The 24,880-nt window shown below is 44.3% G+C and overlaps 3 protein-coding genes across 5 annotated transcripts in view; 2 read left to right on the top strand and 1 right to left on the bottom strand.

The window, feature by feature from the left end:
• The first annotated feature begins 29 nt into the window (after window positions 1-29).
• tubgcp4 (tubulin, gamma complex associated protein 4) lies at window positions 30-6,802 on the top strand. Its single transcript, XM_053865431.1, has 18 exons — window positions 30-200; window positions 427-555; window positions 1,179-1,301; window positions 1,375-1,428; window positions 1,503-1,559; window positions 1,719-1,798; window positions 2,545-2,746; window positions 2,812-2,977; window positions 3,051-3,175; window positions 3,247-3,297; window positions 3,376-3,481; window positions 3,653-3,757; window positions 4,016-4,160; window positions 4,243-4,420; window positions 4,663-4,797; window positions 4,875-4,991; window positions 5,060-5,199; window positions 5,274-6,802. The coding sequence occupies exons 1-18, from the start codon at window positions 123-125 to the stop codon at window positions 5,278-5,280; spliced, it is 1,998 nt and encodes a 665-aa protein (XP_053721406.1). The 5' UTR covers window positions 30-122; the 3' UTR covers window positions 5,281-6,802.
• tp53bp1 (tumor protein p53 binding protein, 1) lies at window positions 5,653-19,123 on the bottom strand. 3 transcript variants are annotated; one of them, XM_053865409.1, is made up of 29 exons: window positions 18,911-19,123; window positions 15,969-16,157; window positions 15,015-15,084; window positions 14,829-14,913; window positions 14,703-14,764; window positions 14,521-14,634; window positions 14,394-14,442; window positions 14,143-14,312; window positions 13,863-13,989; window positions 13,676-13,770; window positions 13,421-13,608; window positions 11,848-12,724; window positions 11,574-11,690; window positions 11,318-11,503; window positions 11,167-11,230; window positions 10,859-10,948; window positions 10,023-10,251; window positions 9,868-9,936; window positions 9,647-9,799; window positions 9,266-9,486; window positions 8,782-8,925; window positions 8,172-8,548; window positions 7,905-8,096; window positions 7,656-7,835; window positions 6,886-7,074; window positions 6,718-6,812; window positions 6,382-6,578; window positions 6,130-6,266; window positions 5,653-5,999 (listed from the first exon to the last, which is right to left on the bottom strand). In XM_053865409.1, the coding sequence occupies exons 2-29, from the start codon at window positions 16,146-16,148 to the stop codon at window positions 5,785-5,787; spliced, it is 4,872 nt and encodes a 1,623-aa protein (XP_053721384.1). In that variant the 5' UTR covers window positions 16,149-16,157; window positions 18,911-19,123; the 3' UTR covers window positions 5,653-5,784. The 3 variants fall into 3 exon arrangements, with proteins under 3 accessions (XP_053721384.1, XP_053721385.1, XP_053721386.1); XM_053865410.1 differs by lacking the exon at window positions 18,911-19,123 and having other exon boundaries at window positions 9,647-9,796; window positions 15,969-16,469; XM_053865411.1 differs by lacking the exons at window positions 8,782-8,925; window positions 18,911-19,123 and having other exon boundaries at window positions 15,969-16,468.
• Window positions 19,124-20,979: 1,856 nt separating this feature from the next.
• The window catches only part of map1aa (microtubule-associated protein 1Aa), a 29,133-nt gene continuing 25,232 nt past the window's right edge, over window positions 20,980-24,880 (top strand). The window contains exons 1-2 of the mRNA XM_053865408.1: window positions 20,980-21,214; window positions 21,605-21,706. Of these exons, the coding sequence (XP_053721383.1) occupies window positions 20,998-21,214; window positions 21,605-21,706 (319 nt within the window). The 5' untranslated portion in view covers window positions 20,980-20,997. The remainder of the gene's footprint in view (window positions 21,215-21,604; window positions 21,707-24,880) is intronic.

Below are 24,880 nucleotides of genomic sequence, written 5' to 3'. Positions count from 1 at the left end.
CCATCGTCCTCTCTGCTCTGTGACGTCAATGGCCTGCGACACTTCCCGCGGCTGTTTTGACGTTTCAATAAGATGTTTAAATTCTGTGTTTTTGGACTTAAAACTGGTCAATATTAAGTAAAATGATCCACGAATTATTGCTAGCATTGAGTGGTTACCCCGGCGCAATTTTCACGTGGAACAAGCAAAATGGTTTGCAGGTAAAGATGTAAACGCTGTAGTGCACCGCATCTCTCGTGCAACTTAATTCTGTTCAGATTAGTTCAGTTTAAAGCATATACCTGTTTCTACACAGACGAGAAAGGCAATAATATTATAGTTTGACGCTAGCATATCCATTAGTAATGTGAGGCTCGTTTCTAGTTTGTTAAAGAGATTGAATTGTGTAGAGCGTGCGTTGTTAACCATAAGCTCTGTTCTACCCAGGTTTCCCAGGACCTGCCATTTCTTCACCCCAGTGAAACCAGTGTCCTGAATCGACAATGCAAACTTGGCACTGATTACATACGGTTTACCGAGTTCATAGACCAGCACACAGGGCATGTCCTTCAACAGGTAAGTGCCTTTGTTGAGCATCATCATACACAGATTTCTGCATACTTACATTATGTTCAAGTATTGTAAGTCCTTGTTCTGGGGAGTTCCCTGTAAAAATCTATTGGTTTCAGAACAAATTATTCTTCAGTTTACATCCCGCCGACAGCTGAATGAATGAAATCACATATCCATCCATTAACATATTATGAACAAAATTTGTTATGAAAGAACTATTCATGAGGTGTAATTTAAAATTCAGTAGCAGCAGAGGTCTTGAACAGCCACCAATGCTCATGAGTAGCTACTGTACAAGCCTGTTATAACTATATGTTTTCATACTTTGCATACTTGCAAACAATAAGTTGTTTTTTTTTAAATAATGAATTCATGTTCATGTAGTGTAGTAAAATACTGGTGTGATCGTTTGTGTCATTATGATGACAAAATGTGGTGAGACTTTTTTTTTCAACATTTGTTTTGTAAAATTTATATATATATATATATATATATATATATATATATATATATATACAGTGCATAATACTGTTAATCAAACCCCAAGTATAAATTGGCAAATGTGCTAGTTGGTGACCTTGACATTTGATTTAATGAGTGAATTCAGTGTATTATTTTGTTTTTAGGAGCATCACTCCAACCAGCCCAACCAGACAGGACTCCATGGCACTTACTTGAGTGCGTTTTGCACAGGACTGGACTCCATGCTGCAGCCGTACAGACAAGCCCTGCTCGACTTGGAGCAGGAAGTTAGTCACTTTAAATGAATGCAATTTAAAAAGGCATTGAATGTTATTCTTATTTCACCGGTTTACTTTTCAGTTCCTTGGAGATCCACATCTAACAATATCCCACGTGAACTACAAACTCGATCAGGTAAGTGTAATATTTGCTCTGCATTTTTACAATTAATATTAATGGACTGCTTTGTGCTTTTTTTCTTTTTCTAGTTTCAGCTGCTTTTTCCGTCTGTGATGGTGGTGGTAGAGACAATAAAATCACAGAAAGTAAGCTGAATGTTTACTGACTTATTGCACCACTCATTTCAGTCTTCATTTCAAATATTAATCTGCACTACATTAGTGTGAAATAATAGTGAAATTAATTTTGAGAGCAGAAAGTTGAAAGCATATGGACACAGTGATATCTTGACTTTGCCGTTTCAGATCCATGGTTGTCAGATCATGGAAACGGTGTACAAGCACAGTTGTGGTGGACTTCCTCCTGTCCGCATGGCCTTGGAGAAGTAAGTCCAACTAGTACAGACCTGGGCAAAGTGCGGCCTGGGGTCCAAATGTGGCCCTTTGACTGTATTTATCCGTCCCTCCTGGAGTCAGAGTAAAACTATAAAACTGACATTGTTGTTGTCTCTGACATTTTTGTCTTATGCATTGTTTTTTTTTATTTCTTGTCCCTTAAAATACATCAGAATTGAAAGTAGATTTTGAAATGAATGACAATCTTTAAATGGAATGTGGTTTAAATTAAATATAAGACAACAAACCAACATTTTCTGTGTCTTCATTTTTAAAGTGTAACTTCATAATCACACATGATTGCATCACTTGATTATATTTTACATTTTTTTTACCCTCCTCTCTTTGGGTTTGACGGCCCCTCTCAACGGTCACATTATATAATCAGGCCCCTATGCACATTAAATAGCCCACCTCTGAACTAGTAGATCCAAGTTGCGTGAGAAGATCTTGCAATTGGTTAAGAAATGTGCTTTTTACTTTTGATGTTACTGTGTTTCAGTTTGAGTGCATTTTGGGTTTTTTTCTTCTTGTTCATTAGTTTATTCTTTATCTACTGTCACTGAAATTTCATCTAAGGATAAAATGGCATCAAATCTGTCTTTAACATGGTGGTAGCATACTTGTACTGTATACTACAATAGATATCCAAACACAAGCGCATTAAACAGATGCTTGCCCACCAAGTTAATTTTAATACTTTCAATCTTCTCACTATTAGTTCTGTGCTTAACAGGATCCTGGCTGTGTGCCATGGTGTTATGTACAAACAGCTGGCGGCTTGGATGCTTCATGGATTGTTGCTGGACCAGAGCGAGGAGTTTTTTATAAAACAAGGTCCCAGTGGAGGAGGTGGTGCAGCTAACCAGGAGGAGGAAGAGGAGGATCTTGGTCTCGGAGGCTTTAGCGGAAAGCAGCTGAGGGAGTTGCAGGACTTGGTGAGAATCGCACGGCTAAACAGCAGTCAGGGCTCTGTCTGAATTCTTTCTGCCTGTGTTCACAGAGGCTGATCGAGGAGGAGAAGATGCTGGCTCCTTCTCTGCAGCAGTTCTCCTTGCGGACCGAGATGTTACCGTCGTACATCCCCATACGTGTGGCTGAGAAAATCCTTTTTGTGGGCGAGTCAGTGCAGATGTTTGAAAACCACAACCATGGTCCATCTCGAGCTGGTAGTCTATCGCTCATGCAGTGGCAGGTTCTCCGTAACACGACAAAAGCACATTGTTGTTTTCTGCCTTTCAGGCTCCATACTCAAGCACCAGGAGGACATGTTTGCTGCTGAGCTTCATAAACTCAAACAGCAACCTCATTTCAGTCTTTCAGATTTTGAAAATCTGATTGATCATATCCGCAGCACCGTGGCAGAGGTGAGCTGGCAGTGTGCTACCTATAGAAGATGTTGAGAAAATCTTATTTTTTTTTCCTCTGTTCTTTCTAGCATCTTTGGACTTTGATGGTGGAGGAGTCAAATCTTCTCGAGCAGCTGAAGGTTTTTTCCCGTTGTTTTTTTCTCCAAGTCCAAAAGATTTCAGCCTAACTGTGGTCGTACTTCCTTCCATTATTAAAGATTATTAAAGATTTCTACTTGCTGGGACGCGGTGAGCTCTACCAGGTCTTCATTGACTTGGCACAACACATGCTGAAGACACCGCCATCAGCTGTCACAGAGCACGGTTAGTACAAATGTTGAAGTTTGTTAACGGTGTGATAAAGTGTACTGCTTTATCATCACTTTCAGTGAGTATTCAACGTACCTCACTAGTAGTTTTCTGATTGGAAAGGTGAGGCAAATAAAGGTGAATTAAGCATGATATATATTGTAGTTTCTGATGTTTGTTTGGCAGATGTGAATGTGGCATTTCAGCAGGCAGCTCACAAAGTTCTGCTGGACGATGACAATCTGCTGCCTTTGCTTCATCTCACTGTCGACTATCAGGGCAAAGAAAAAGGTGAGTCACTGGAGTAGTGCGTTTATATGGTTGAAGTGCGAGTACAGCGTGATGTGGCGCTTTAATATCGCCACATATAAGATGATATGAGCATGGTTTTGGGGTGTGACGCTAACGTCAACGTGTAGCGCCATCTGGTGGTTTTATCACCAAGTGTCTCCCAAACGACATGCAGGGACATATATCCAAGAGAGGAAGTCGTTCTCATGCAGATGCATGTTCTTTAAAATCTATAATGAAATGACACTCTCTTAATAGAAACAACAGGTGCCAGAGATGGAGCAACTCCACCACAAGACACATCCCCGCGTGAGGTCCCCCTCACTGGCTGGGCCACGCTGGGTCTCATCTACAAGGTCCAATGGCCACTCCACATCCTCTTCACCCCTGCTGTTCTGGAGAAGTCCGTACTTTGTCCAACTGTTTTAATGAGAGGTTACTTCCCACTAATTCTGTGTTCTAACCGTCCACCCCGCTGTGTTTAGGTACAACGTTGTGTTCAGGTACCTGCTGAGTGTGAGGCGAGTGCAACTGCAGCTGCAGCACTGCTGGGCCCTGCAGATGCAGAGGAAACATCTGAAGTTCAGTCAGACAGACATTATTCTCTGGAGGCTGAGGAACCATATGGCATTTTTGATTGACAACCTCCAGTACTACTTACAGGTGATTCCTCGGCATGGTCCGTTTCCTTAAACTCATAACAAACATTTATTTCTCCTATTCAAAAGAAACTTCCTAAAGGGCTCACATTATCTCACCATTTACTGTGGGGCATTAGGCCTCTTTTCACTGTCTTTTTTTCTCACTGTATTACTATATTTCCTGTGGAATTTTGTGTCCCTCATTGTTTTCATATGCTGCAAACTTGAAACACGTGTACGATTTTTGCTTGCCTCCTATTCCAGGTAGATGTGCTGGAGTCTCAGTTTTCTCAGCTGCTCCAGCAGATCAACTCCACCAGAGACTTTGAGAGCATCAGACTGGCCCACGATCACTTCCTCAGCAACCTGCTGGCACAGTCCTTCATCCTCCTGAAGCCTGTGTGTATTAAATTCAGGTTCAGTCTTGTTTCAGTTCAACACTTCATCTTCTAGACCGTCATATTCTCTGCTCTCAGGTCTTCCACTGCTTGAACGAAATCATTGAGCTCTGTCAGAACTTCTGCTTGCTTGTCAATCAGTGTGTTGCACCACTGGATGAGAGGGGAATGGCCCAGCTGGACCTACTGGGGAAGGTGAGGCGGCGTTCTGTTTCTTACCACGGTAAAAAAAAGAGCTCAACTGTATGCTTGTTGTCATGCAGGGTTTCAAACGTCAGTCCTTCCTGCTGTTCACGATCCTTTCACGTGTGAGAAATTCTCAGATCAACTCAGACCTCGCCCAGCTTCTCCTGAGACTGGACTACAACAAGTACTACACCCATGCGGGGGGAACCCTGGGCAGGTAGGACAAACTCATTATTGAACATCAGGTACCACAATTACACTAATGAAAAACCTAACTTTTTTCCCTTTCAGTGTTTGAGCTGACCATGACCGTCTTACTGAAGCATCACATCATACAAAGCATCATGTGCTAAGCCTGAGAACTTCAGAGCTCACCAAAGTTTGGAGACCACTCACTCCCAGCTGTGTCAGTAATGACAAGGACAGAGAGCATCTGGGCAGAAATTAGACTGGACAAGATTAGCAGCTGCCTGACCGCTATAAACATGCAAATACTACATATACTCTCTACACACAGCTCTGCCAGAAATCCACAGCCGTCAAAAACGTGTTCATCCATGGTTCAGTATTAAGAGAGTCATTCCTCCTTGATTGATTGTTTCTCCATTTGGATTGTTTGATGTATGTGCCTGTTTCACTGATCTGCCATGTAAATATAAATACCAACCCCAGTAAAAGCAAACATGAAACAGGTCACAGTTTATTATCTGATAAAAACAGCAGATTATATTTACAGCAGGTGCATGCGACTAAAATGCAACATTTAAAATGGCTAAAGGTGCAGTGCACATGTGGACTGGAATTATGAAGAAGATGATGAAGATGTAGTTGTTGAGGAGTAGTTGTGATGATACTGAGGTTTGCTGTTAAATTCCTGACGCTCCCCAGTAATGAGACTCTGGATCAGCCACTCGGCAGAAACGAGTGGGATTTTCTGCGAAGTTACATTCTCCTGCAGCGACGGTGGACAACTCTGGTCCATCAGTACCACGTCGAACTTCCCAGCAGCAGGAACGTCTGCAGATAAAGAAAAACAGCTATGTCTACACTGTCTGTGACTGTTGCCTGTTTAAACCTTGTATTAAGTAAATATGTTTCAAGTCAAGTTTTTAATGAGTATTGACAAGTACTTGACCTATATTCTCACCGGTGCCATCTTTGTCCGGCTGGAAGTGACGAGTGGAGGAGGCTCCACCCATGGTGGCGAGCTGAGCCAACAGCTCCTCGGGCTTCTCAAACACCAGCAGGAACTTGAGTGACTTGAACGGAAAGCTGCGAGGATGCCTGATAAATGAGATGAAAATGCAGAACAAAATGAAAACAGGGAGATTAACAGAATTATGAACAATGGAGCTACTTTTGACATATTAGCAGTCAACAATAGATGATCACTCCTTACCACTCCACTGGAGTGTTGTCAGGCCCGATGCCTGCAGGGAGCAGGTAGTTCCGATAGTTGAGCAGCTTGTTGTCTCGGCAGCAGTCTCGCACCCAAATATGTGAGACACACGGTACGCCACTGGCCAGGCACAGCAGATACTTCCGGGTCCGGCAGTGCTGGTCGGCGATCAGCAGGCTCTGGTACGCGGCTTTACACTGGATTTTGGAGGGAAAAGGTGACTTTTTCTTTCAGGAGATTTGAAACATCTCTAGCTGAGTGTCTGCAGGCCACTTTATTTTATGTAGGCCTTAATAAACAGTCATTATACTGAAGAAAAAGATGCTACAGTGTCACCTGTTCTTCATTGAAGTCTGGAAGGATGAAGCCTCCGCCAGCCTGCAGCTGAGACTCAGTATACTTCTTGTTGAATGGACCCGTTTGTACATAATCTGTGAAATTGATCGCAACATCACTGAGTCCTGCTAACATTCTTAACTCTTAACCCGTGGTCCTCCGGCTCACCCTCATCATCGTCGCTGCTGAGCCTGTTTGTCAACCTGTCGCTTTCAGAGGAGGCCGTCAGCATGAAGGCAAAACCCATAAACAGGGACGTGTTCTCCGGGAGAGGACCGTGAGTCTCAGCCAGGTCACCTGACTGACCAGGGAGGTCGGTGCCGCTGCCCGAGGTGTTACACACGCCAACCCGTGGAGCTGCAGACACACCACACAATACCAACAATTTATTCCACTCATCTTTATAAGCCTTTTCTAGCCAGCCTGGGTCAATGGATTAGTTCACAAAAATCCAAACATTAGACATCTAACTATGTATATAATAATAATGTAATAACCAGAAAGGTGTGGGCAGAGCAGTGTGCAATAGAGAGATGATTTAAGTGAACTAATCGTTCAAGTTCTAGCGAGGCTCAGCATCTGTGACCAGACAGAAAGACTATCCAAACCCCACCACCTGTGACCAGCACCAGAAGAACATACTGTTGGTGTCTGAATTACCGAGTCGGCCTCAGTGGAAGCCAGGGGGCAGCAGAGGAAGAACTCGGGACACATGGAGGTCGAAATGTACAAAAATCAAACATTACTGTTCACAGAGCACGATTAAACGGGACTCATTAAAATGGCTGTGGATCTGCATTCACTCTCCAAGAAAAATAAAAAACGATTAATGAAATAAAAAGTAAAATCTGTACAAAATGTTATCAGTTAAAAGCTCAACAAACCCTAAAATATCTACAATGTGATCTAAAGCTTTCTTTTGGTAGGCGAGTCTGTACCGGCTTTGGCGGCCGGCAGGCGGCGGCCTCGTTTGACCGGCGTCCTCTCATCGTCGGAGGACACCGCCTTTCTCTTGAAGGACGTTCCAGGAGTTCGTGGACTACCCAACGTGGAATGAGAGGTGGCGTTGAGGCCCCCAGTTCCGACTCTGCGACGTCGCTTCCCCTCCACCAGGTTGTCTATGAACAGTCAATAGGTAGCGTAAGAAACAAAATGACAGTAGGAAGGCGCCACACTCGTGGCCTCACCGAGGCTGATGTCAGAGGCTTTGGCAAGGGGAGTGGAAGGCTCGTAGGGGCCAAGACTGTGTTGCTCCCTCAGCCGGTTTCCCTGCTCCAGGGACAAAATCACTGATGTCCTGTTGTACCACTGCTTCTGTCCGTCCTTCTCCACACTGTAGAAGAGATCCTGGCCCTCCGTCCTGTAGCCCTTTACAACACCTGCCCATACACAGACACGTGAGGACCGGATCATTTTCACTTCATCACAGACGTCCAGGTGTCTCCGCTCCTCACCCACGCTGAAGTACTCGTCCTCCAATAAGGCAGTGACCTCGGTCTCCAGGGGAATGGGATCGCAGAGGAGAACGTCCTTGCCAGGCACTTCGCACTCGTAACCGTCATCGAACCGAAGGCGGAATCTCCCCTCCCCTGCGTCTTTGATTATCCGTCCAGAGTAGAAGTAGCCGTTGGATGACCACTTGGCCACAACTCGCAGGCCCACCAAGCTGTTGCTGCATGACCTTGCCTGGTCAGGAGACGACCTCAGCAGGTCGGAGACAGTGGGGCTCACGGGGTGGTGTGGAGACTGGAGGCGGGTGTAGGGCTCATCCTCTGATGAGGACAGTGGGGGGCCGTGAGGCCCGAGCTGCTGCAGTGACCCAGCGCGTCCCCTGTACAGGAGGAAAAAGTTTGGATCAACATGGCAAATAAACGGCTGTGATCTGTGGAACCCAGCAACGTCTCCTTTTAGATGGTGGTTAATAGAATGAGGGGATTTGTAAATGACGACTGAATGTCTCCCGCTCGGCTAAAAAAAGTGGGTGACTGCAAAGTGAAGGTCGGACAAGAAGAATGTTAGCAGCGGTGAGTGCATGACTGCAAGGTGAGCCTCAGCGAGACTCACCTGGAAGAAGGGGAGCAGGATGGGGGCCGACCCCTTCTTGCCCGTCCTCCCGCAGTGGGTGAAACGAAATCCGTGGGTGAGCCAAGGGTGCTAAAGCCTTTGTCCTGTGTGACTAGGCCCCTGTGTTTCTGCCCACCTCCCCTCCTGGGGCAACACAAACACAGAGCGGACACGTAGAGCGACAGATCATGGACCTACCCTGACTCAGATTTATGCCATTGCTTGTGTAAGGAGATGCAACGATCTCTGTGTGAGAACTCAACTCTACTACTATTCATATGAATCTGCACTGAAAATTGAGTGCCTATTTAATCTACCATCCCTGAGACAGGAGTCATCGGTTGTTATTAGCGTGTTATTACTGTGACTGATCCCGCTGTGAGTTAATGACTTAGTTTAGAGAGTCATGCTGAGGAAGAAAAAGCAGGATTGTGCTCAACGAAGAGAAACTTTCATTTCCACGCCACAGTAGCCGAGGCAGTACCTGGAGGACTTGGTGCCACGGACGCCAGGAATTATAAAGTCCGGACGGGGAGGTCCAGTTGTGCTGCTGGTTCCTCCCGAGCTGTGCTGGAGGCTCGATGCTTTGGACGACAGGGAGCTTATATCTGCAAGGTCACCTGAGGTCACAGAGGAGCTGCCAGTGCGACATGGAGAGATGTCGCTGTCCAACACTTGACAGTCCACCACAGGCTCCTCGCTCTCCTGGGAAATTCAAGACCAAACCCATCCTTTACTCAACTAGTCAGCGTTATTATTGCAACAATACAAGTGAAATTGCTGTCATATTCGTAGTGGAACTATTTTGCTATACATTTGCTAAGCAAGCAAGCGACAATATTATCAACATAATATTAATATCTACCTCAGTGACTTTGCGGTCAACCTCTTTCCCATCCTCATAGTACACGTCAGTGATGATCCGTGTGATGGTGGTCCGCACTTCCTGGATGGTGCGGACGTGTCGACGGTGGGCGGGGCCTGCAGTTCTTCTGAAGGACGGAGTATCTGCGTCCTCCTCCAAGACAATACAGATTTGCTTCACTACATTCATCATATAACCACAGAGTTCTTCACAACTTGTACCTTGTTGCCTGGAGAGCGCGGCCCTACTGCATCCAGACTGGTCTGCTGGGAAATGGATCGATGATGGTTCTGGAAGATGTTTTTATTCAGCATTAAATACGATTCAGAAATAAAAAAAAAAAAAACAAGAGGGATGACATGGACTCATAACAAACCTTGTTATTGGACGGGGTGGAAGTGGCTGTGTTGTCAGCGGACTGCTGGGCAGCTGCCTTGTGCGGACCATCAGCTCTGGACAGCTCGGATGTCACTTCTTCTGATGGCTCATTAGGCACAGTGGAATCTTTGACGTTCTCTGGAGGCTCTTGTTGGCTGTTTGGGAGACTGTTGCACCCGAGCGATGAGGACTGACTGAGTCTCTGAGGCGACGCAAACAGCTCTCCTCTGCAAACAGAAAAAATACATGTTTTTTCTTTGGCGTCCAACTATAAATGGCACAATGTTATCATGCAATGTAAAGGCTGCGAAGGGACAACCGAGTGCACCTGAATATAAACCACGCCCACAAGATTTAAGAAGACGAGACGGAGCTCCGGAAACTCCGGAGCTGTGGCAGAAAGTCATTGCCATAATACAATGGGCGAAAACAGTTCATTAATGCCAACAAAATGCATGTAATTTCATTGGACTAACATGAAGAGGCTCAAAATCTTAGTGGCATAAAGCTCGCTTGACGGTAAAAATCTATGCATTAGCCACATCGTTGTTTAAGCCTGTGAGAAAAAAGTAGCGGCTTTTAGACCAGACATTATGCTGCATGTTTGCTGTATGCATTTTGGAAAGAAGTGAGCAGAAGTGAAACCCTATTGAAAATAGAGGACAAGATTTCACCTTCCCACTCAACATGACCCAGGAGAATACTCGCGGTGCTGAAAATAACCTCACAAGTAGGTCTCTCCTCTCCTCACACGTTTGCACGAGCACACGCACACTGACCTCACACATAATAAACCGGACTGTCTGCCTTTGATCAGTTTCCTGTTCGTCCCACCTGAAGGGTTGTACATCTCCTGCAGCTGGACTGTCATCCCTGGTCTCCTGCTGTCGGTGGACCTGCCTGACGCGGGTGAACACCGACGGGCTGTGGGGACGCGAAAGCAGTTTGAACCCACAACACAACCATCTCAATAAAACTGACCTTAGACATCATTCGGGTACATTTATTTGGATTAAACTGATGCATGATCTGAATACATATACAATATTTTTAGCAGTAATTGAATTGAAATGGGAAAAAAATGCCCCAGAAGACATTCTAAGGCATTTGAGAGTTAATTTATAAGAAATATGCACGGCTACCTGCTAACAGCCTTGATGTCAGTGGTAACCTTGGCAACAGATGCATCCTCTGACAGAGACGGCTCTAGTGGAGAAGACAATTATTCTGTAACTGTAATACGTCCATGAAAACAGCACAGCTGAGCGACACAAAGGAAGAGTCGTCTCTCACTCTGTAGGCTGAAGTTATCCGAGCTGCCTTCTTCCACCGGCGTCACCAGCTTCATCCTCAAACTCAGCTTCCCTTCGCCTGCAGCGTCGCCGCCGCTCTCACCACGACCCATGTCACCGGCTGCCATCGCTACATCCACTGAGACGTCCTCCACCACGTCAGACTTCTCAGAAAAGGAAGCTGTTTCTACACAATAGTGAGAGAACCATGACCAACCATTTGGATTAGTGCAGCACCTGATAAGGTGGAGACTTACCAATGGGGGTGCTGTGTCGGTGCGACCTCTTCATTTGGCTGATTAACGGGGGAGTGGCGGCAACAGCAGGGCCCATCGACTCCCCCTCTTTAGGTAGAGTGAAGTGGAAGGAGATTTCTGCAGAAGACCAGTTATTGGAACCTTCATTTAAAAGTATGTCTCTACTAAAAACCTCATCATGGACTCCACTAACTGAAGCTCCTATGACAAGAGACCTCTGTTCATTCAGACATAAAATGAAAACCAAATGTGTTGACTGATCTTGTAAGCCTACCTCCGGAGCTGTCACTCAGACTCTTGTCCTTTAGCCCTTCTGGTTCTGGATCCTTCATCTTGGTCTCCAGACCGTTCAACACTTCAGTCACAGACAAATCGTTGCTCTTTGATGGTTGAGCCGCAGACTCCACTTCTTTCAGTACAGCGTTCTCCTGGTCCATGCTCTGCTCCTCCATGGGCTCTGGTGACAGCACCTGACTCTGGGACAGAACCAAAGCCACACCTTCACCTTCCACCGCCCTCTCATCGACTTCTTCCTCCATCACCTCCTCCTCTTTTTCTTCCTCCTTGTCATTCTGACTGCTACACACAGTGTCACATCTCTTCAGTTGTGAGTCACTGTTTGCGGTCTTCTCATCAACTTCAACACGTTCCTCTGCCACGTCTGTCTCTGTTGTCTGAGCGATCATGGACTGTGATGCCTGACTGCTGGGAGTCTCCTGGATGCACATGTCTACAGTTAAATCTACCGAGTTGCGCTTTGACTGAGAGCATGACACCACCGCAACACTCCCATTGTCTTTTACATTTGTGGAGGAAATTGGAGCGTCGGCTGCCGCGGGTGTCTCGGCAGCGATGCCAGCTTGTAAATCAGAGGACATCCCGTTGCTCTTATGATCATGGTGTGAAAGCACACTGTCGCTGGTGTTCACACCAACCGGCTCATCCATTTCTTCTATCTGCGTGGCCTGGCTGTCCTCCAGCGCCTCCTCTGAATGTCTGGCTGCCGGGCAGCTGCTCTCCAACTGGGCAGAAAGCTGCAGAGGCAACGCAAAGGTTGCAGCTGATTCCAGCTGCTGAGACTGAGACTCCAGAGGTAGGGAAGGAGACTTCTTATCGGACTGTTGGGGACTCTGCGATGCAGCAAAGACATCCTGAAAACAGACGGGAAAGTGTGTTATGTATCTTTATTGAATTCATTATAATAAAATGGATATCATGTTAAATATGCCGATCAGTAAATGGTCCAAAGTCAAAAGAATAGCATAATTATTCTTTTCAATGTGGCTGTAATGGATGGCGTAATGTTGCTCATAGTGTGTGTAATGTTTATTACTGTCGGTTAATTATGTCAACAGATGACACTGAAAAATATGATCTTATTATTGGGTAATTTAAGTCTGGCACAGAATTCTAATTAAAGGCTTTCTAATGTCATTTAAATAGGAATCAACAGTAGAGAGCTCCTTCATCATATTCAAATACACATTTCTAATCTAAAATCTTTAATGTTAAAGTTATGTGCCTGGGTGTGTGGGTGTGTGTGTTGCTTGAAAATTTGCCAATGAACTTACACAAACTCAATTTAAAATCACAACTATAAATATGTGCAGTGTGTCAACTGAGGTTGGCATCAAGCAGTACTTTCTTTAGCCAGGTAGTACATGAAGTTTGGCCATTTTCAATCTCTTCTCAATTGTTAGTCACATTTCACGTTGACATCTGAAAATGCAGGAATTGTCATGGATCAAAATCCAAGCCACTATGTTCAGAAAACATCTACATCCTGATCTCACTGAAGTATTTTTTTAGATGATCTCAAAGACAACCTTAAAAAAGGATCCACATACATGAGAGAACTCTGGCTGTGAGGGAAGCGAGAGCGTTCGTTCCAGCATAAAACCAGGACAGTTCTGGGACAGAGGAGTTGACGCAGAAGGTTGGGGTTTGGAGGCAGGATCTGTATCCATTGGCTCTGCCTCCTTCTCAGCTTCTCTTCCCTCTAGAGGCAGTGATGTGTCCATCGGCTCATCTGCGCCTGAAAATTAAAACATTTCTGCATCACGCTGGATTAAACGCCTAATGTGAAATGTGCTGGTTCTCACAGAGTTTATTCTCTAGCTCCGTCGGTGAGCTGGGAACAATTAGTGGGGTGTGGCTAAAGTTATCTGGCGTCGGTGCAATACAATCGATGGAGGACCTGCAAACGGATACAAAGTTATTTCCTGGGTTGTTGCTGTTGTTGTTTGGGAAAGTAAAGAGATGACAACAAGAGAGAGATATTTCACTTACTGAGACAGACTTTCCTGCACCAGAGTTTCATGGCCAGAAAGATGAAGAAGGTGGAGGGTCTGTGCCGGCGTGGATGTTGGGAGGCCCTGTTGCTCTGGCTCAGACACTGTGCTGTCCACCGCAGCACCTTTAAAAAGCCAAAAATCATGAGAGAGCTGAATTAATGTAGTTTCGCAAGATGCCAAGCAGTATTTACTACTTGATAAACACCATAACACATCAATTTCACCTTTTGTTGCGCATTAAAGCGCGCAAGTATAAGCTTACAGTGTTCACGTACCTGTCTTTTCAGCGTCAAACATGTCCTGCTGCGAGGACTGAATGTCACAGTCCTGTTGATCCAGCTCACCAGAGTTCTGGTGGCTTTCTGAATGCAGCAGAACCTGGACACTCAGCTGCCTCCCTGACTGACTGTGGTGTTCTGATGAGCTGCTCGAGCTGACCTCAGATCTGGAAGCAAGATAGTATTAGTGAGTATATATTCCCTATTTACTGAAGAGGTTCATTCAATTGTAATGCAAAGGTGAAAACCTCAGTGCTTTGTGGTCTTGACTCTCCGAGGTTCCAGACTTGTTCGTCTCTGTTGATTAAAGGGAACTGTTGTTATCACACTGGATCAAAACAATAACGATCAAAAGAATAAGAAAACCATTTATACCCAATTTAGATGGATTCAAGTCAGTAGGCTGAGAGACGTCATGACAGTTCTCTGCTTCACCACAGAGATCCTGACTCTGAGAGAGAGCAAGAAGGCCAAACTGCGAATTTCCCTCTGAAAGACCCGGTGACAGTGACATTCAGTTTAACATTCAGAGACAAGTTATAAAAGCCTTAGATTACCTTCAGACTGACAGTTTGTTGTTGAGTCAGCCCCAGACTCCATGTCTGTGTCGGAGGAGCACCTGCAGTGTCAGAGGTGGAAATACGTCACATTACTGGATCGCTGTACAAAAAAAAGGAAGTTACCTTTTGTTTGGAGGGGCAGGGCAGATGCTGAGGACCTGGCTCTCTTCATGGAAGGCTGAACAGGAATCAGACGTAGCTTGATAATCTAAATAGAGTAGTGACACCATTATTCATTTGTTAAAGTAATGTCTATTCCACATGATCATATTTGGACATGATTCTTAAGTTTACCAGTATCCTACTGACCTTGATGGCTGTTGCTATCCGATTGGCTGTCAGTCTGAGAACAAGTGTTTGGTGGTGACGCAATCAGTTCCTGGAATGAGAAGAACAAAGTAATAATAGAAGTAATGAATGAAGGGACACCAAAACATCATGAAGTTGCCAATCCTGACATTCATAGAGAAACAGAGGCAGTGTGTCTAGCAAACAGAGCTAATAATTAAATTATTATTATTAAATTATTTCAACATGATAATTACTGCTAGTTAACTTTTGAGAACACAGTTGCTGCCTTATAAAAGTGTCATATGCACAACATGTGCTGAAAGTGGGGCACCTCAATATTCAGTTGGCATGGTTTGGAATCTTCTTGAACTGCATTTTCTTGCACTCTCTGCACTTTATAATATTATTTCGTTTTAATTTATTGTGATATGTTGACTACAGAGGATGTTACGAACATAATTTCCCTTGAGATTAATAAAGTTTTCTGATTCTGATTTTCCAAAAAGGCTAAAGCTTTCCAAATAATGCCTTTTGTTTGTTTTGACGGAACTGTCTGTATAAAAAAATGAGTACAGATTGGGTGATTTTTTGGGGGGGGGCAATACTTAAGAAGTATATTTCTGGACGACAGTTAAACAAAACATATATGTATGTTTTGACCACAGGTGACCTCAAGCAAAACAAGCTGGATCTTGTTCTGTACACTTTCACCACATCTTCTGAACTTAACTGCTGGGTTAACAACGCTCACCGTCAGAGGAAATGTGCAACGTTTGAACACAGGAAGCGATATAGATATCCATAATGGAGTAGGCCAGGTGCTTATATACGTCTTGGCAATCGCGATCATGGATGGATGGAGTCGACTTTTGATTTAAAGGCACAAGCTCTCAACCCAAATATTCGAATGCCTCGTGTTAAGCCGTTTTTAGTCAGTCACCAATACACAAACAATGGTTCGATCGGGCTCACCAGAACCGGGCTGCGAGATGAGGGCTGCAGGCTGGACAGGCGCCGAGCCAGCAGGGCTCGGTAGCTGGTCTCCGGGTCGTCTTCCAGCGCGACGCTGTCCGGCTGCGAGTCCTCCACGATGAGGCACGGGTTCTCAGGCTGAGGCAGGCTGGAGTCCAACTCGCTTCCGCTGGGCTCCATGGGATCAAACTGAGAACGGGACAATGGTGCTTCGGTCCGGTAAGATGTAGAACACAGGCATCAAAGTGCACTAGCCGGTTATTGTTGTTGACTGCTAAGTGTTAGCATACTAGCTAAAGTTGGAACTCCGCCCAAGAGGAGAACGTCGCTGTTAAAAAAAATGAGTGTGTTATGATTTCCGGGATGGTCACACACGATGAGCTTTTTAACACAAGTGTCGGATTGAAAACCAAAATAAAAATAAAACCAGTGAGGTATGCTGTGGCATGACCGTGCTGGGCATGCGCATTCGGACACACCCACCCGGACTGGCGGTAAAATCGTTAAAGGGCACGTTATTGGTCTGGTGTCCTTGTGACGTCACCGACCCCTCTGCTTGGTCTTATGGTTGTAGAACAATAAATTGGGCGTAGCACAGTGGCTTTAACCGCTTACGTCCCACATACAGTACGTGGAGGCAACAGCTTTGCCGTTCAGCACCATGTGACGAGTTTTTTTTTAATCTAATAGCCACAACTAAGGAGACTGCCCCCACCGTCTTGATCGCGATACAACAACATTGCAGCTATTTCAGTGAGCAAAAGACGGAATCAAAATCAACACTACATACAAACACAAGAGATTCATTGAACATCTCCTCGACAGTGACAGTTGTTCCCTCAATAATAATGACGTTATCTTTCCAAAATGATTTGAAATTGAAGTCAAACACATTTAAAGTTACTCTTTAATTAGAAAATAGACAGTAAAATAATCTCGACTCTCATTTAATGTAAATATTCCGTTTTTACTTATTATTTGTCATCAGTTTGGACATACAAATGCTAAAATTGTATAAAATGTCTATAAAATTTGACTTCAATGAAAGCGAAAATATGGAAAACATATTTAAATTCATGGGTAACCAGCGACGGGGATCATTACTTTCATCTATTTTTGAGTCATGGTCTCAAAATGAACATTTACTCCACTTGGGTCGGATGCTACTGTAGCCTCCAGCAAAGCGCTTGCTGCCTCAGGGTTCTAACTGTGACTGACAGGCATAGCGCAAAAAAACCCCAAAAAAAACAAAGATCTGACACACAGCGTTTGGCTAAATGAATTGAGCAGTAAAAAGCAAGTGAAGAAAAACTGGCAATGTCTTTGAATTTTATCCCAGGACACTCCAAGTTATTACACATCATGTGACTGATTTAATGTCTTCATTTCTTGAAATTCTGATGATTATTATTAGGGTCAAAAGTTACAGGAAGGACATGGTGTTGGTCAGGAATTGAACTCTTTAATCATGATGCTCTAAACCAAAATTGGGCCTTGCGCTCCCAGAAGGAACTGCAGAAACCTCTGTTTTCATGCCAGTGGAAACTGATTTATGGGTGATCATGACCACTTTCGTCCACCAGTCAGGCACCACTGAGCAGGTCGTGCTCATTAAGCACACATTTTTCTTTACCATCCGCGATGCCATGAATGTACAACACAAGCTTTATGATGGACAATTTATAGCGATTGCCTTTATTTTCATTCATTAAAGATAAAACAGCAAATCCAAGGAGGCGCACGCAGTTCTGTATGCCACAGTCCAGGAATTGCTGCCCACAATTTTTGAATTAACAGCCTTTGATGTATAACTTTTATCATCACTTGACAGCAACTGTTTCCATGGAAACACCAAAGATTTGGTGACACCACAGCCTATGCAAATCAGAGGGACCCTGCTGTTGGAGGAGAGAACACACAAGCGCTCCAATCAGTTTCCCTGAATGAGGCTGCTGTGGGGACAAGTGGAGCATATAAAGAACAAAATGAAACCCTATTCATCTTCCTGACGCCGTTCACATCCACTGTACTACAGTCAAGCAGATTTAGTGTATGCCGTCCTGCATGCACTCGTGATAATCTGACAAATCATTACGACCACATCGATTGATGTTTGAGTCCCTGATGGAACTAGCTTCAACACTCATGAGTTTTAGTGCAAACAACAAAGCATGGCACTGTAAATGTTATAATCCACAAAGTCAATATTATTTCCAACATGTCCATTTTTTTAAATCACCTTATGTGTACTCATTGTCAATACTTTTAAAATTTGATGCTGTCTTTAATGAGTGAAATGGTGTCACCTTGGCCCTTGAAAATCGGGGTTATATTTTACTGTTGTTTACCAGGTGGCCGTGATCTTGGAGCTGGTCTGAATATTAATGTAAGTATTGTGATGTGTTCACTTATGCATGTTTGTTCTATTACTGGCCAAATGATCATTATACATTACTGGTTTTATAGTGTTGAAATCCATTGCTAGTTGAGAATGAGGGGTCAGATTACAGTACGTTGCATATTTTTGCCTGTTTAGTTGGAAGTAACTGATGCCATGTGCAGTCTCTTTGTTGTGCTGACGTCTTGACCAGCACAGTCAGCCTTGTTCATGGTGACCACCAGCAGCAGCAGCAGAGGTGAAGAGGATTTACATGACTTCTCTTCTTCAGTTGCGGGAAGAATGGCGGCAAGGTTGAGGACACGCTCCCTCACCGTTTAACCCCGGAGCGAGGATTCACGCCCCATCTCTCCTCTGTAACCTTCCTGACCGACTCCGAGCAGTTGAACGTCATTGCTGCGGGTCGTCACGTCCTAAAAAGAAATGCGCAGCCACGTCCCCGAATTGTCTCCGAGCTGCCGGAGATGAGCTCAAGACACCGTCCCTCTCCTCACGCCAACAATCGCTCACCACACCACGCGAATAACAAGATAAACGCGCTTACCTGAGTGATGGAGTGTGGCTTTAGTTTGTTTTGACCCCCGCGGACGCGTGCGTTCGTGTGCCGAGTGTGCGTGTGTATGTGTGTGAGTGAGTGTGTGTGTGTGTGTGTGTCCGACACCGGCGTCTTCCTGCGCGCCTCCGTGTTCGCAGGGATTCTGGGTGTGGAGACCCACGCAGGAGGCACGTCCACAGCGTGGGATCCATCATCCTCATCTGGATCACACGCACGTTTCCTCCTGATGGGTGACATTAAAAAGGAAAATATCCTTCTTTTATATCATTCATAAACAGCCTTAACAGTCTGATCATAGTTTTTTCATACAGAAATCAGGGGAGTAATGATTCAACTTTTGAAATGAGCCTCTAGTGGAGCAAGTTAGGTGATTCAGACAGAGCTATCAAAGAGAGCTGAGCCAAAAGGCAAATGTCTGCGACAGCAGATGTTCAACATACATCTATGGACAAATCGGCAGTGATGTTTCTGGCGTGTTAGAGGTCGTTCAGTGAATAAGCAACATATCTGTGCTTTGACTACTTTTTATCATCCCCATCATATTCAGCCTAAGCTTTGTCATCTGAAGAGTTGGCGCAAAGTCTTTTTGAGAATTTCCGAGCGCATTAAGATGCTAACAGAATCCATAACAACGGCCTTGAGCTCCACTGCCATTCAAACCCGAGTAAATAATAACAATAAATTCTACCTTAAACCTTAAAATCTACCTTAAACCTGCGAATGAAGAACTCATAGTTGACGCACTTAGTTGACAAGCTCATTTGAAATATTTTTTATTAGTATTGCATTCGCTGTTATACTCGCTCTCCCTCTATTATGGGGCAGTTACACTCTTTAACCAATCCTCTCCAAAAAAAATGCATACAATTATTTTAAAATTCAAATTAAAAAATGGCCGCGATGAACAGCAATAGTTGTGAATGCTCCCTCGAGCGTCCACCCTTAACAATATATTAATAAATGATGCGGGTTCCTGTTAACTCCAGCAGAGGGCAGCAGATCGACATTCTGCGGAGCTGCTGCTGTGAATGCTGATTCATGATGTCTCACCTTTCATGCGATGAACTCTGCGACACTATTGGACATGGTTCCGCCTCTTCAGTTCCCCCTGAGAAAACGCGCTGGGCTTGTTGTCATAGTAAAAAAGTCGGTAGATTTTCTCTGGCAGGCTGCACAGTATCAGCGCTGTGTTCTCCTTTAGATTACATTAGATGTACTGTAAAACCATGATCTTGGTTGGGGTGTGCAAAATGTTAGTGGAATGGTGATCTCAAGCATTAGGTCGACATGTCTTAATATGTGGTGTTGTGTTTTCAATTATATTGCAGTAATGACAGAGTCATTTGAAGGATCGTTTATAGCAGTGACTCCTCATGGCGTCTCTGCCCCCGAAGACCATTGAAATGAACTTACGATTGTTTCAAGAAAATAGGTCAAATGATTTCATCACTGTGTTCAGCCATTGAATGGTGGTTAAAATACATTCCCTAAAACACTCTCTTTTGCTAGTGCTTTAGTTCCTCTTTCCCACTGCACCTGGTGAAGCAGAGATCACAATGCCTGCAGCCTATTATAACCATTCATTTACGCTGACTGTGCGCTCTTGTTATTCCCAGCACAGATGAAGCAGTGTTTTGATCACAATAGGGGCCCAGATGTGCCAGTCACTACCAGCGCTGGATTCTTTCAGGGGATACAAATAGAAGCTTTGTTTTGCGTATTTTTGGTCCAGTCTGTCTTTAAAAGAATCAAGAATGAACTCAGTAACCCTGGTAACGTCTCAGAGGTTCTCTCCGTTTAAAGGAACATATCTGATTTTCATTGGCTTTTAAAATCAGAGTGGATGTTACTCAGCGGGAACATCTCCACCCTCATCTTCTCCTTATTCATCAGTGGAGACTGTGATCCGACAGCCGGCCGTATATCTTCTCAGGTGGTCGCCAATGAGGCGTAATGTCGTCAAATAGTCACATCACCGCAGCCCAATCCAGTCTGCACCATAGTACAGAGCCTCGCCCACCAGCCCTCCCATCTCCTCCTGCTCAGTCATGGTACTTACCTCGGATGCAGTTGTCATGGAGATGGAAAAGAGCTCCGCGTCTACTGGCGGCCCTGTTACCATGGAAATTCCCACCACAGCCTCTGTCTCAGAGGAGTCCAGGATTGTTCAGGACCATGGAGAGCAACATGCAGGCGTCGCTTCTGAGCACAGAAACTATCGCATGTTGATTGTGATCGGAGAGATTTCCACCGGTCACCACCTGGACGCTGCTCGGAACCAGATCACACATGGTAGGTCAGCAGAGGGGCAGTTACAGCTGAGTGACTCCAGAAAAAAAAAATGGTGGTGGTGTAAGAACATGCTAACTGTAACTGTTCGTAGCCTTTCATGTGAATGCTGTCATCTAGCTTAGTTATAGCTGGAGCTACTATTAGCATTTTTAGTTAACATTTTGATAGTTTATTGTTGCCTTTATTTTATTAACATCTGACTAAACTGTCCTTCTGTTGACACTTTATTACTGAGAAGATTTTTACTACTTAACTCTCTTTAAAATGGCAATGAACTCCACACATAACTCATGCATGGTTTACCTCTGGTTTGTCTTGACACTGACATAAATAAATGTTAATTGTTTTTCTCATTTCATTCCACACTCATTGTCATGTTCCTCCCCTCAGGTCTACAGTCCTGGAACGTCGACCTAACAGTCTGTGACCTGAACAAGGAGCTCCATCTGTTTGAGACCCGGCATACGGCTCAGTTCTCCTCACAGGTCAAAGGTCAGTCAGGAAAAGGAAGTATATTCTTGATGCCTCAGAGATTGTAGTAGAGATGTGTATGGTGTTTGTATACGATAAGTGAGTGAATTCCTGTTCAGCCATTTTGTTGCAGACAGCAGGTGACAATATGGCAGCCAGCGAAGTTCACAATATAGTTGCTGTTTGTCATATATACTTGGGTCTTCTGAGTATAGTATAAGCATGTAGCCAAGTCAGATTCACGCAGTAGATTCAAGCTGTGGAAATGAGTGCACTCCTTAGAGATAAGGTGAAAAGTAGTCATCTGGCAGAGGCTCAGAGTAGCACCTCTGCAGCTGATTGTGAGGAGGAACCAGTCGATTTGCAGGGTGGAAAGCTGCTTGGGAAAGTGAACCATTGTATACCAACATGAAATTGGATATGTTTGGTTGATAGTGTGATTGAGGATAAAGCTTCGGGAAATGCGTGGAGAAATAGGAGGTGGTCAAACGTCTTGGTTTAGCTCTGAGTATGGACGCCTGTGACAGTGATGTTGCAAATGGGCGATTTTGAATTTATTTGCAGTATCATGATCGAGCAAATGGTCAGAGCCAGGACCAGAGAGTGAGTGTCCCTCATACCATGGACACCACCATGCAAACAAGAAACTGCTTAAAATGATCTCTGTGTTTAGCAAGAGTGACCACGTTCACGTAACCATCAGATAATCTGGAGGTAGATAAGAAGAATGGTTCAACTTTGCTCTCAGGAGAAGAAGTGTATTAAGATTAAGCGTATGGAGATTAAACCAGAGGCCTGAGATGGTTTTAAAATGAACTGAAAAAGTACTGTCTTTAGTACAGAAAGCCTACAGAATGGAGATTTGTGGATCCGGTAGGGGAGGTGTGGAGATGGATGGAGCGAAAAGCAAGATAATGGAAGAGAAAGGAGTTAGAATGATGAGTCATTAGCTATTCTGGGTAGCTCCTCTGCATGAGCACACACACATGAACACACACGCACGCACCCATGCCCTCACACACAGGATTGTATTTCAGCCACATGTCTAGACGGTCTGTACTGCTGCAGATTTTGCTCAAAGTAATCCAATATGATGTAAGAGATTATTCTGTCATTTGCTGATGTGTTCCTGGAACAGAGGATTCACATTGACACGCTTCTCTCCTCCCACCGTTGAGTCGTTCTTTAGCATATGTACACAGAAACGTTAAAGAGGCTATGAACCTCTCACCTGGACTTCAACTCTCTGAACCTGCTACTGTATGCTGCCAGAGCCTCTCATCATTACGCGGCAGGAAGGAGCTCGAGCCAGGAGTAGCAGCTTAACTGAGACAGTCTTTAGGAGAAGTCATTGAAGTGTCAACAATTGTCAGCTTCATCGCACTGTTTGTGTGTACACAAAAAATGTGTGAATGAAGTAGCAGTTCTGAAGTCACCAGACACTGATGGGCTGAGTGCGCATGAATGGCATGATGGGAGTGACTCACATCTCAATGAAATGGACGACCGTGTTGAGTTTGGTCAGATGGCAGCCCAGCGAATCGAATTATTGCCTGAGGCTGGAAAAGATCGGACGCTTGAAATACATCTACAACAGCTTTGTCCGACTGTGGGAGAGAAATTCTCTTTACTGTGGTACCTGGATAACGCAGTTTTACCTCTACTAAACCTGCATATAGCCATTTAGCTCGACAGTGACCGAACCTGCTGTACACGTCTGCGCAAACTTCTGCTGAAGTGATGACAGTCTGGTAACATATACAGTCGAGAAGTTGTGTGTGTGTGTGTGTGTGTGTGTGTGCTACGTTGCTCTTTGTCGATGAATGAAGCTAATTCACATTGAAAAACATAGTCACTGAACAACCTTTTTGTAGCTGATGATACGAACCCGCTGCTCTTTCCAAACAGTGTTGGTCTTGGTTTGGGGTCAGATCTAAACTCTTTTCTCTCATATTCAGTTATGTATATTCATGTATTTTATACATACATTGGTTAAAGTCCATAGAGAAGAGCATCAACTGTGGCACAAAGACAGTTATGGGGAGAATTGTGTGTCGATTATGGACTATGTTGTCTATCTTACATGGTGAGGCAGATCTTTCAGTTCTTGTTTGGACCAGCAAATTATGAAACCATTGGCTGGTGCAGTCATTTGTTGGAAACAAAAACACACTGACTCACATTTTCCAAAATGTGTCTTTCATTCTGTTCACTGAGCGTTTCTTGCGTCTCTGTTTGCATCGCTGTCCTTCTATTGAAGCGAATGTATTGCACAATCAATAGTGGCCTCAGGAGAAGAGGAGGACTGGAGGTGGTGTGTTTATCCTGAGAGAGAGCGTGTTGCTGAGGCTGCGAGTAAACAAATGATTTGCACATTTATATAAGACCGTTATGAGCTGTTTTCTTGTGCGATTGATGGATTTACTACCATCGGAGTTCTAGAGTTAACAGTCAGGAATACATATTTGATTTAATCCTTCAAATCCTGAATGTTACTTTAAGTGTTGCAGTGCACTATGAGAAGAGTGTGTTACCAGCAGCCTTTCAAACATCATGACATAATATTACATCTCATGTAACTAAACATCGGTATTGAACTGATATGCATGTGTGGCATGTTCAGGGGCACGAAGGTCATATTGGAAAAGTGATTGATTTTTTTTTCTTTTTCGCCACCTTCTAATTAAAGATCAAATCACCCGATTGGTCATGAGCCTTCTCTTTTCATGCTCCGATACCCAGAAGGCTTGAGAGAGTCTTCAGATCTTTCCCATTTTCACTCAAGGAAAATCCATAACGGGATTTAGTTCTGCAGAAGGGCCGAGTCCGAGTGTAAATATTCTCTCCTCCACGTCTGTGACTTGAATACTGATGAGCAGGGCGGAGGAGTGCACAGTCATCATGGCTGACAGACCCACGACACACTGAACACTCCAACCCACCCGTGGCACAATGGCCATTCTCTTGTCATCACTCTGCTCTCTCTTCCAGGGTGAATTCATTTTGAACTGGGTAATAGAATTTAATTGACGTGGCAATGCTGGCGTTCAAATGCTTCTGTTTTGTTTTTTTTTCACAGCCAAAGGTGGTAGGGAATTCATTAACAGCTCTGTTTTCGTCTTCGCAGCTGCTTAAAGCTGTGTGGAAAATGAAATATGCAAAAGGTAAAAGCCAATAAACGTGGATTCATTCTGA

This window comes from Synchiropus splendidus, chromosome 5, assembly GCF_027744825.2.
Source record: "Synchiropus splendidus isolate RoL2022-P1 chromosome 5, RoL_Sspl_1.0, whole genome shotgun sequence".
Taxonomy (NCBI): domain Eukaryota; kingdom Metazoa; phylum Chordata; class Actinopteri; order Syngnathiformes; family Callionymidae; genus Synchiropus; species Synchiropus splendidus.
Note: the sequence above shows the minus strand (reverse complement) of the source record. Positions and strands in the feature narration are given on the sequence as shown.

Excerpts from the sequence above, each read along its gene's own strand:
- tp53bp1 (XM_053865409.1), bottom strand. The coding sequence starts at position 16,148 with ATGGAGCCCAGCGGAAGCGAGTTGGACTCCAGCCTGCCTCAGCCTGAG. Across the intron at positions 10,252-10,858 it reads GGAGATGTACAACCCTTCAG|AGGAGAGCTGTTTGCGTCGC; the intron begins GTGGGACGAACA and ends TTCTGTTTGCAG. Across the intron at positions 8,926-9,265 it reads CGTGGCACCAAGTCCTCCAG|GAGGGGAGGTGGGCAGAAAC; the intron begins GTACTGCCTCGG and ends GTGTTGCCCCAG.
- tubgcp4 (XM_053865431.1), top strand. The coding sequence starts at position 123 with ATGATCCACGAATTATTGCTAGCATTGAGTGGTTACCCCGGCGCAATT. Across the intron at positions 1,429-1,502 it reads TGAACTACAAACTCGATCAG|TTTCAGCTGCTTTTTCCGTC; the intron begins GTAAGTGTAATA and ends TTCTTTTTCTAG. Across the intron at positions 3,758-4,015 it reads CTATCAGGGCAAAGAAAAAG|AAACAACAGGTGCCAGAGAT; the intron begins GTGAGTCACTGG and ends CTCTCTTAATAG.